Raw genomic sequence first — 12515 nt, 5'->3', positions numbered from 1 at the left:
CTGGGTAGAAGTTAGCAATTTTTCTTTCTTAACAACTATTTGATATTTAGTATTGTAGACTACTCCCTCCGTCCCAGTTTGTGTATATAAATGAAATTCATTAAATACAGTATATAATCTTAATTTTTATAAACTTCTAGGAATACCCTTCATTAATAAAAGAGAAAGAAAGAAATTTATTTAAGGAGTGAAATAATGGAATAATATTATTAATAAAACCTTATTTTTATCAAAAATATCTTATATTTTGGAATGTCAGCTCACTTCTAAAAATGTCTTGTAAATTGAAACAAAGAAAGTATTTATAAAAGAGTGGGAAAGAAATTGGAAGAATTTCAATAAAAACCTTTGTACCACACTTATTTAAATTCAAAATCCTAAATTTCTGAAATTTCATTGCAGTCAAGGAATACTAATTTGTTATGTAAAATCGCCCTTCATTTAAATTAATATCAGAATTGCCCTACTTCACTTGTTAATTACCCTATTTTACTTGTTCATTTACTTATTGAATATTATTAATTGCTTTACTTTACTTGTTCATTTTCTTGAAATAAAATCAAGTGAAAGTCAGGCAATGAATAATAGTCTGTAAATAAATAAATAACTTACAGTATAGGAAGTAAAAAATTATCTTAACATGATTTAAATATCTAAAATGAAAATAAGTTTAGTAGGAAAATTAACAATATTTCTTTAATAAATTACTAAGTGAAGTAAGACAATGAACAGGTAAAATAAAGAAGTTCTGATATTAATTTAAATTAGGGTTAATTTTATCATTTCTCTCATAATTTTAATATCAAATCAGTACCCTTAGATTGCAATATAATTTTAAAAATTTAGGAGTTTTGAATTTAAATAAGTGTGATTAAGAAGTTTTTATTAAAATTCTCCAAAAGAAATTTATTAAGGAGTGGAATAATGAAATAATATCATTAAAAAAACCTTATTTTTATTAGTCAAATATTTTGGAATATCAAATCACTTTTAAAGTCTTTCTTAATTTTTATAAACTTCCAGAAGTACTCTTCATTTATAAAAGAGAGGGAAAGAAATTCATTTAAGGGCTGAAATAATGGAATAATATCATTAATAAAACATTATTTTTATTAAAATGTTTTATATTTTAAAATATCAAATCACTTCTAAAAATGTCTTATTAATAAATTGAAACAAAGAAAGTATTTCGGATTCAAGCCTTATCCAATCTCAAATGAGGGTAACTCTCTTTTTGTCTAGATACATTAGAAAGGTTTGAACCTTTGATTCCATGTAGCCCCGGTAAGGGTAATTAACTCTTTTAATTTAACTTCCTATCTATTTAAGCTAACATTCAATTTCTTCCACGTCATAACCCAATCAATAATTGAAATTATTAGCATAGTTTAAATCATCGCATTATTATTTATAATTATATAATATGCTGCTGGCCAACCGTCTGAAGTCAAAAGCTGCATTATCTAATATTTACATAGTTCATAACGTATCAACTGTTTTATTCCCTCAGTTGCATCGTCTTCTATGGATTCTTCATTTTTTATTTCTTGTCACAGATCCCACTCTTGCCCCATCCCCTTTATATCTCACAGATTCTCCAAATTTCTCAACCAGCACAGAAGCACCATTAACATTCCATCAGTGCAACAATGCCTCCAAGCCCACCGCTTCGCCATCTTGCAGCTTCTGAAACAAAACTCTCTCCCAAATCTCACTTGATCTCACGCGCGTCGTCACGTGGCACTTCAAAAGCTTCTTCATCATCATCTTCAAACTCTTTCATGAAGGTCAGACTCGGAAGAAAAGGTCCTAATAATAATGATCTTCGAGCATGTTCTCATCATCACGAGATGAACATCGACGAGTCGTCTGTGATGAGTCCGTACTACAGGGGTCTTCTTGATCAATCTCTCGCTATCAACAACAAAGATGATGGTTTGCAGAATCACCACCATCAGTACAATCTGAACATTGGCCATAATAGCAACAATAATAGTACTGTGTTTTGGTCCAGAAAGAGTCCATACTACAAAGGGCTTACAGATTTCTCACTGGCTCTTCGTCGACGTGGAGGACAAGAAAACCTAGAATCGCATGACTATGGGTGGAGAAATCTTGAGGTTGAAGCAGCGTATGAGTCTAGTCCGTATTACAGAGGCCTTCTCACTGATTATTACTCTCTAGCAATTCCTAAACTTGATGAGCATGGTGGTGTTGGACCTGTAAACTTGTCGTCCCTTGCGTTCCACATGAACTTAGGTTTGTGCTTAGGGCGTAAGGATGAGATTTTGAAGAACGTCGTTCCCGATGCGGCGGCGGCGGAGGAGGCGGATTTGAGGGACTCCGGAAGACAGCGTGCTTTATCGTCGTTCTTATCACCCCCGGCACCGATACCCTTACCGTCACCATCGCTACCACTGCCGCCACCACCCCTGCCTATGTTTCCATCCGAAGGTAATTTTGCTTTAAAGTTGGGAAAGTTAATTCAAAAGGTCTTTATAGTTTTTTCATATAGTTTTTTAATTAGGTTCTTCCCCCCGCCCCTTCTTTATTTGGTCCTTTTAGTTTATGCAGTCAAATCAGTTGGTGCTTCAAGTTTAAAACCATTAAATAGGTGTGGACTAATTATGTTTCTAACTTTTGAAAATGGTACAGACACTTAAAGTTAAAAAAATTAATTTTAATTAATAATTAATTAATTGAAAGAATACAAAAAAGAGACCTAAAATTATAGAAAATGACGCATAAAATTGCCAATAAATATCCTATATATAAGAAAAGTAGTATTGATTATGTTCATAAAATAATAGTTGGTCAAAATCTATTTTAGCCTTTTAAGTGGATAAGAAATAATATTTGTATCATTTTATTTATACATAATTTAGGAGGCTTAATTGATATTATTTTTATAGGGTACTTATGTGTAATTTTATGGATCTTTTTTTATAATTTTTGAGTCAACTAAGAGTCAAAATTAACTTTTTCATGATAAGATGCTTAATGTACTATTTTTAAATGTTGAATGGAAAAATTGCACTACATTAAAGTTGATACAAGATGTTCCTCAGCAAATAGTTGAGGAGTAAAAATGTTTTTTAATCCAAATTATACTAGGAAAAAAGCGTAAGAATCTTCAACGATTCTCCCTCCAAATGTTTTATATGAGGTAAGATCGATGATTTCGATCAAAATAAATATTGAGAAAAATAGGAGAAAGTAAAAGATGTTTTCCATGACTCAAATTTAATTAAACTTTCTTTGTCTTTTGTTCTTTTACATGCACGTTTGGTTGGAAGAAAGTATATTGGGAAAAAGACAATGAAATCCACCCAAATTATATAAATGACAACATGGTCCATTGAAATATCATAATTCCATTAAAATTTCTAGAGACCTCTGTATTAATAAACTTTAAAGTGAAAAGATAATTTTAGTCTTATTAACAAGTTGTGATTTCTTATTCAATTATTGTGATTCTTCAAATAAAAGTTGTTATTTTTCAAACAAAAGTTATGAATGAGATTTATTATTTTGAAAATTTATTTTTTAATAATAAAAATTATACTAATAAATTGTAATTTCTTATTTAATTCTTGTGATTCACATAACAAAAGTTATTATTTTTTTAAGCAAAAGTTGTGATTGCAACTTATTTTTTAATAATAAAATTACACTTGATAAGTTGTGATTTCTTGAACAACTTTTGTAATTCACAAAACAAAAGTTATTATTCCTTAAACAAAAATTGTGATTGTGACTTGTTATTTTTGATATGTATAAAATGATATGTTCATTTTAAAATTTATTGACACAAGAGTTCTTAGAGACTTTAGTGAAATTATGATATTTTAAAAGATCAAATTATTATTTATATAATTTAAGAGGATTTTATTGTCATTTTCTCAAGTACATTGGAAGGGAAAAGTTTCCACATTTGAATGTAGACACAGCCAGCATCCACAGTCTCATATATAAGAAACAAATAACTAACTTATGAACATTAAAAGAAAAAAAGGTTAGTTAAAAGCAATTAATATTTTTAATTTTTAATATTTTTATTTTTGTCAAATAAAAGTTACTTCCTGTGTTCAATTTTATAAAACATTGTTGGAGATAATATAGTAATCCCTAATATAACACGTTTGAAAAAAAATAAGATTTCATTAATAATGATTAGTCTAATGTTACTCCTGATTATTTTATTTCTTAAATAAATTTTATTTCCTTTCTCTCTTATTAAAGAATGGTATTTTCGAATTTTTATAAAAAAAATTAAAACTTAAATTGTATTTAAGGAATTTCATTGGTATGCATAATTTTCGAAAAAAAGTTCTTATAAATTCAGACAAAACTAGTATTTTTCAGGAATGCGCAACAACTCTATGTAATGTATGCGCCTCTCTCTCTCTCTCTCTCTCTCTCTCTCTCTCTCTCTCATTAATATATTCTAAAATCAAGCCTCAGAAAGTCTCTTATACACAATGCTGTTTAAATGTGAGAATTCCATGTGTCATAATATATGCTAATTAATTGCTAAATAACTAATAACCAACAGGTAAGACTGCTCTGAGTATGAACCTGAAAGTAGAAGATGGGAAGTCTTTGGGGGAGAGAGAATCAGAAGAAAGTGCAGAGGAAAAAGCTCATGTGGATTTGGAGATTAATAATAATAAGGAAGAGGACATGACTAATGAACATGATTTGGACAATGAGGAGGAGATAAACAAGAAGTCCTTGAGAGAGAGTGTTTCCAATAATATTCCGGAACAAAGAATAGTGTCTGCAATAATATCATCAGAATCTTCAAGTAATAAAGATGTTCCTCAGGAGATTAAGGAAGAAGAAGAAGCAATAAGCTTGAAAGAATTTGTTTGGGCCAACAAGTATCAGCCGAAGGCATTATATGAGTTTATATGCCACAAACATATTGTTGCTCAGCTGCTAACAAAGGTAGGCCACTTCAAGTCTTTTGATCTGTTCCAATATAAATGATCACTTCCTTAAATATCTAGCTATCTATCTCTTTGGATTCAAGCTTCATCATATAAAATTAGTATGCAAAATCTGAAAGATAATAAGGCACTTTTATTTTGGAGGCAGAATCTTTCCCTTTATTTGGTTGTAGTTGAAGCTCTTGAGGTAAGAAATTAATAAACGAGTGTAATGATTTTACATATGCAAGTATGTATGATAATTTCAGTAGATTGAAAGTGTTTAATGTCAGAATTTTTTTTAATTGATTTTCTTAAGTGAGATAATTGATATAGAAGATAATGAAATCAAGAGAAACAATTTTGAGATAAAATTTTGAAAAAAAAATTAAGTATATACTCAGTTTTCTATTATATTTACTTATAACATTTTATTCTGTTTTATTTTTTTCCATAATTATTAGTTCTATTAAGAACGGTCTTGGTTTTTTTTTTTTGGGATAATAGAACATATCAAGTTCTGCTCTATACAATTTTAGACATCATGTTATCTAGCTTTAGATATGATCAGAGCATATGTGTGTGTGTATTGATTTAATTAATTATAATTGTTTGATTTGTTTCATATAATATAGTTATATTCCGCAATGGAATCATCATATTCATAGTTATAATGCCCAACTGTGAAAATTCATTGATATTTTTCATGATTATTAGTGCAATCATAATGGAAGAAGTCATGTTTGGCCAAAAAAAATCATAATGGAAAAGGAAAATAAGTGAAGGATTGTGGATATATTGAGAAATGCTAATAATATAATAATTCAGTGAATAGAAAACTGATTTTGAGAAACATGCAGGTAAAAGAGGAGGCGAGTGCTTGTGATAATCATTTTATATTTGAAGGACCACCTGGTGTAGGAAAGAGAACTATGATTCGAGCTCTGCTTCGAGAGCTTTTTGGCCATGAAGGAGTTAAGGTATGGTGTATTGTGTCTGTGTCTATATGTATAAGGTATATATAGATGTGTGTGTCTATATATTTATATACTCCTCTTGTTAGAGAGAGAGAGAGAGAGGGTATTTGTTTTAGTTATATTTACAAAACACCTTAATGATTATTGTGTCCATCTTTACTATTTTGTCCCTATTAAATGTTGAGAAGATTATTAAATATTAGTATTTTATTTTCAAATTATATATATTCAATGGGGATAAAATTAAACACTTGTTGAATTTTTGGACAAAATTCATTAACTTTGTTAGGGTGAAAATACTAGAAGTGACTGATAAATAGAATCAAAATGAGTATATATAATGAAAATTTGATGTCATTCCTTCATTTTAATTAAATTTGCTTCCACGTTACAGGTGACTGAAGAATATAAAACATTCACACCGAAGGTAATGCTTAATTGTTTTTTAGAACTCTGGCTGCTTCTCTCTCAGGTTTTATGCTTAATTAATTAGCCCTAAATTGATGGCTCTTAAAGTATTCGAAATTCATTAAATAAATGGAAATGATTGATTTGTGAGAGAGAGGGAGGGAGGGAGGGAGGGGGGCGAGAGAGAGAGTTTTGAAACAAATAATACTCCATTCCTCCAAATTATATACTCCCTTTATCTCTATATATAAACTGTTTTTAACTGAATTCTACATATCAATAAAAATTTATTATTTAGTTGAACTCATATAAAAACACAATAATTTTTCAGTTTTACCCCTAATAATATCATAATTAATATCATGATGGTGAAAAGGAAAACATATAATTAATGATCTATTCTATTTTCCAAGATAAGGGTAAAATTATTTAATTACTGAAAAAATATCATTGCCACCTCTTATACTTAAGAACAAAATAAGCTTTTAAAAAATACTTTATATATAAGGATGCAAGGAGTAAGTCCTAACATATCTAAACATAAATACAAAGAAAATACTGAAATTTAGTCGATATGAAAAGATTTTTTTTATTCTTTCTAGTTTTGCCATCAATTAAAGGGCATCCATTTTTAAACTTCAATTAAATTACATCATAATTTATAAGGGGCATTTTAGAAAAAATATCTTAGTTACACCTAGAATTTTTATAAGGAGACTTATAATCAGGGACTCAATAAAATAAAAAATTAGGACTTTTAGGACTTGTTTGGTTTTTGTTTTTAAAAAAATAAAAAATCTATTTAGTTGTGTTAATTTAAAAATAGTTTTTGAATTAGAAAAATAGACTGATAGTAATGATTACAGATAATTAATGGTAGTGGTTTATAATAGAAATTAATGTAATTTTCAATAATCAAATATAATGTATTTTGAAAACAAAAAAAATTTAAAATTGTTTCTATTTTTTAAAAAATAAAAATAGTTTTAAAATAATTAAATCCAAATTAAAACCCGTAACTAAATAAATTTTTATTTTTTTTATTTTTACAAACAAAAAATAATTTTTAAAAACAAAAAACAAAGAGGCCCTAATTAGAGATATTGAGGGAATAACTTTTCCATCAATATATCGGCATAAACAGAAACAATTGTAAATATTGCATCTCTTACACGCTAGGTTAACTTCCTTGTATGATAGTGTAGGAGATCCTAATTTTCTCATAATTATTTGAACATAAAATCATAAAATTAAGAACATAATTAATTATTAATTTTAATGCTAATCACATGATCAATCTCAATAATATGCCTATCTATTATTGATTGGGCACTACTTGTAGTTAATTTTTGTATAGATGAATAATTTTAAAGTGAAAAAGGTGAATTTACAGGAAGAAATGATCGGAAGCATCCAAGTGCCGATAAAGAAATCAGCCCATCATGTAGAGGTCAATCTCTCACAAACCAAGGGATATGAGAAGCAAGTGATTGTTGATTTGTTGAAAGAAACTTATCAAACCATTATCCTGAACAATTCTTTGCCTTGCACCCCAAAAAATTGCCAAGGTAATTTCTGTACTTTAAATTTGGCTACAATTATATATATATATATATATATAGAGAGAGAGAGAGAGAGAGAGAGAGAGAGAGAGGATGACATTAATGTCCTAAGAAATTAACTTAATGACAATTAGGTCTTAAAAATTTCCCTAAGATTTAAACAGTTGTAAATATGAGATCTCAATTGCAATTCACATATAAGTTACTCTGATAATTTGCAATTGATCGAGATTCTCATATTTGCATACTCATCTTTCAACAATTTTGTCTAAAATCTTTTTTATATTAAATTAAAGTTTTGGAACCTCGATGTCATTTTTCTTCAAAAAAGTGAAACCGTTTTACATAGATTGAACTTGAACTAGTTGTTTCCGTCTCAAGAACCTTCACAATTTCATAAGTTCAAGAATTTTTCTTATTGTATCAATTTTGTGTAATTTCAAAAGAATTCAATGGTCCATGAACTTTTTTCTTTCTTTCTTTTTTTTGTTTGAGCTAAAGTAATATTTTGTTTCCAAGAATCTAGATAATATGCTCAAACTCAACATACTCACTAATAATATACCTATGAATTATTCGGATTAAAATTCATTTCAGTTTTTGTCCAAACATAAAATTTTACCTCAAACCTCTTACTTTTTTTGGATTTGAAGCATCAGTTCGGACCAACAAAACCTCAGTTTGATAGTTGTGACATAATGTTTTAGAAGATTCATTAATGCAATGAATAAAATAATAATTAGTAAATGCTGAGGAAGGAGGAATGGAATTAATTAATATGATTTTGGTTATATTATGGAAGCAATAATTATATACGAGGCCGAGAGACTGTCAACAGAATTGTTGATGTACATAAAATGGATGCTGGAGAGATATATCAAGGGTTGCAATAAAGTCTTCTTTTGTTGTTCTGATGAATCAAAGCTCCAAATTGTGAAACCTCTCTGCAACACCTTTCGTCTTTCTCCTCCTTCCACTCAAGAGGTCAGAATTTCTCCCATAAATCATCATCAATATTATATTATCTTAATTCACCAAAGTTCAGATTAATTATTTCATGCTTTTTAGTAAACAGATCGTTGAGGTTTTGAAATACATAGGAAAAGAGGAAGGAAAAGAATTGTCTCCAGAATTCCTCGTGAAGGTTGTTGAGAAGTCCAAGAACAATCTTCGCCAGGCCATTCGTTCTTTGGAGGCCACTTGCCGCAACAAGTAAGATTCAATTATATGTATTTATTGCTTATACATGCAAGATTAATTCTTATATATTAAATTATATATATAAATACTTTTTCTATTTAAAAATATAAGGCATTTTAACCAAATCGCATCTCTATTAAAGTAACTATCTGTTTTCAAATTAACATCATCTTTTCATATTTATCCATATTTAACATTTATTTTAAAATAAATATAATGTAATTTATTTATTAGGAGTGCTGTTAGAAAAGCATATTAATTACACCTTAAAATACTAAAAATGCTTTACACTTTTTTAATACTCAAACCTTCAAAATGCATTATATTTTTAAATGGGAGGAGTGTATATATATATATACTCCCTCTATCCATAAATATAAAGCATTTTTAATCAAATCTCACCTCTAATAAATTAGTTACTTGTCTTCAAACTAATCCTATCTTTCTATATTAACCTCTACTTAATAGAGTGTTTTACCCTAAAATAAATATAAAATAATTTATTCAATAGAGACATTTTTGAAAAAAAGATTACACCTTAAAAGATTAAAAACGCTTTATATTTTTTAGCAAAGAAAGTGTGTGTATATATATATTAGAAGTGTTTATAGTAAAATCGTAAATCAGATTTTATAGTAAAATAAACTTTTATAAGCTACTAATTTAAAAAGTCATGATCAAATTAAATATAACATCTAACGTTATGAGTACTACACTAGCAAATGTCACAAGAGAAGTGCGGTTTAAAAGTTTAAGGATTTATTCTACCCAACATATTATTTTTTTGGAATAAGTTTTCTCATTAAACTTATACTTAAAACATTGGTGCTTTTATTAAGAGGCAGACATTATAGAGAGGGCTATCTATATAGAATTTTGATCACTAGGAAGCTGACTAAAGTATCATAGAATAATAGAGCTATCAGGGATGTTAGCTCTTAAATAGGGTTATTTTGTTATAAGTCCCTCATTGAGGAACTCCACAAGAGAAACGATGTTTGTAAGTTCAATAGGCTCTAGCTCCTATCCAAATGATTAATCTTTTAGAATGAGCTTTCCTTTTGAACTTATATCCATAACATCCAATTCAATTTTATTAGCATTTGTTTTAATAGTCTTCATTGATAATTTTCAGAAGTAGCTTGCAAAATGATATGAATGACATGCCAATGGATATATAATATTTAAGTGGTATAGTAAAAGCTGTGATTAAAGTGGTGAGCACACATAATTTAATGATTAGGGTTTTCAGGTGTGGTATTTTACAATGATGATGATGATGATGATGATGATGATCTTATTTTATGTACTCTCTCCATCCTAAATTATAAGACAATTTGAAATAAGATTATACATACTAATAAAATACAATAATGACACTTTACAAATTTATTTTTTCAAAACAAAATTATAAACTTTTAAAAATGTTCCTACCCACTTAATCATTATACTATAATATCATTGCAATTCTTTCTCCACTTGAAGGATAATATTAAAAAAGTATCATTAATAAAACATTATTTTTCTCAAATTGTCTTATATTTTGAGACAAAAAATTCCTTCAAAATTGTATTATAATTTGAAATAGAGAGAGTATTAATCTAGGATATGTCAAACTTGTAACTTTATTTTTTCCTCCAATAAAAACGATTTCGCTTGCAGGGATTCAATCAAAGAAGACGAGTTAATTTTAACTGGATGGGAAGATGACATTGCAAATGTCGCTAAGAACATACTTCAAGAGCAAAGTTCAAAACAGTAAGTAACGTTTCAATCATACATTACTATTTATTCATTTTTTTTTTTGGATCACACACACGCACGCACACACTCATTAAGGGGCGGATTGCTTATTATTAAAAGTTAATGACTTCTTTTGAACAGGCTATACACGATTCATGTGAAGCTTCAAAGCCTCATGATTCACAAGGTTTCACCTGACTTTGTTTACAAGGTAAGAACAAATTCAATTTATGTTTACATATTTGGTTTTTAACTAATTTCTCTTATAAATAAACCTTATGATATTGACGAGGGTGATATCATTGTTGATTTAGAATTTGGTATCAGAGCTCAATTCTCTGGTGGATGAATCACTAAAACCAGGGCTTGAAAAACTAGAGAAGGAGTACAATCATGTACAAGCTCAACTTGAGAATAAGTGATCCATACTCTCATTTTTGTGCATGATAATTCTAAAATATGACACTTGTTTTTTTTTTTGAAAAAATTCAATTTCAGAATGTTTACGAAATGAAATTGAGAAGTGGGAAGCATTCTGGTCAAGCTCACAACAAAGAAAGGGAATTATCTGATGAAAGGAACAACGAACTACCAAAAAAGAATAATGCTCGCAGTTACTTAGAAGTTGAAGGTAAATAGTTTTTTTTGTTTCTTTTTGCACCTACTTAATGTAGATCATCAAAAATTAAAATTGATTTGATCTATTATGTAATTAAAAATTATAATTATATTAATAAATTGAGAATATGATCTAATAGACAAGATGGTGTTTTTGATGAATCTAATTTTTATATTTAATTGGAGTTTATGATAAATCAGAAATTCATATATCATAATATTCTTGGAATAAACTGTTCTTTCTCAAATATTTGACCTAGGATTCTGATAATCTTCTACCGTACTTTAATTCAAAGATGAAAAGAGTAGGACACCATAGTGAATCTTCAATCTGGATCCTCTGAAATACTTAAAAAAACATAAATTAGATTACCATGTATATATATATATATATATATATGTAGAAATAAATTCATGGGTCCTGCTTGTGCATGTGGGTATCACAAAAATGGAGGTCCCATCTCTCTTTTATATCTCTTTCTATTTCACCATAAAATACTTTAGAAGATCCTAATAATGTGAGTTCAACTTGTGTGTGTGTGTCTTATTACTTATTGAGCTAATTAATTTCTTTTTCCTTCAGAGTTCATAGCGAAATTCATGAGCTGGTACAAGAGTTCATCTGCAAAAGGTGATGATACATAAGTGCAACTTGATGTGTTGGAGCATTTGCAACAGCTTGTTCTATTATTGTTCATAAATAAAACCCACATTTGTGTTTTGTATCCATATATATATATATATATATATTAAGAAACTATGTGTGTGTGTGTGTGTGTGTATAGAGAGAGAGAGTTTGAATGGCTTTGTGAACAAATAATTCTCAAATAACATGTGTTGTAAAATTTATGTATAACTTACTGCTTGTTAATATTTGTTTTTGAATTTGTTTAACCGCTTCGTTCCTTCAAATTGCGGGATTTTGAATTTATGTAATCATATCTTCGGTGCTGGCAATGATGTGAAAAAATTATTTCTAAATATTTGAACAAAATACAATGATCTCTCTTTTGTTTTACTGAGATTACACATTTAATTAATATCCCTTTATGAGCCCTTGTACACCCTCTACAATG

General features: G+C 28.4%; 1 protein-coding gene across 1 annotated transcript; it reads left to right on the top strand.

The window, feature by feature from the left end:
- Positions 1–1649: 1649 nt before the first annotated feature.
- LOC129289041 (uncharacterized) lies at positions 1650–12113 on the top strand. The gene is made up of 12 exons (XM_054925867.1): positions 1650–2454; positions 4556–4950; positions 5792–5911; positions 6303–6335; positions 7710–7884; positions 8681–8862; positions 8954–9090; positions 10741–10836; positions 10963–11032; positions 11136–11216; positions 11320–11452; positions 12023–12113. Exons 1-12 carry the CDS (start codon positions 1650–1652, stop codon positions 12082–12084), a joined length of 2289 nt encoding a protein of 762 aa, XP_054781842.1. The 3' UTR covers positions 12085–12113.
- Positions 12114–12515: the final 402 nt, after the last annotated feature.

Source organism: Prosopis cineraria, unplaced genomic scaffold (assembly GCF_029017545.1).
Source record: "Prosopis cineraria cultivar Desert tree isolate PC_DT_omini unplaced genomic scaffold, ASM2901754v1 PC12, whole genome shotgun sequence".
NCBI classification, from domain to species: domain Eukaryota; kingdom Viridiplantae; phylum Streptophyta; class Magnoliopsida; order Fabales; family Fabaceae; genus Prosopis; species Prosopis cineraria.
Note: the sequence above shows the minus strand (reverse complement) of the source record. Positions and strands in the feature narration are given on the sequence as shown.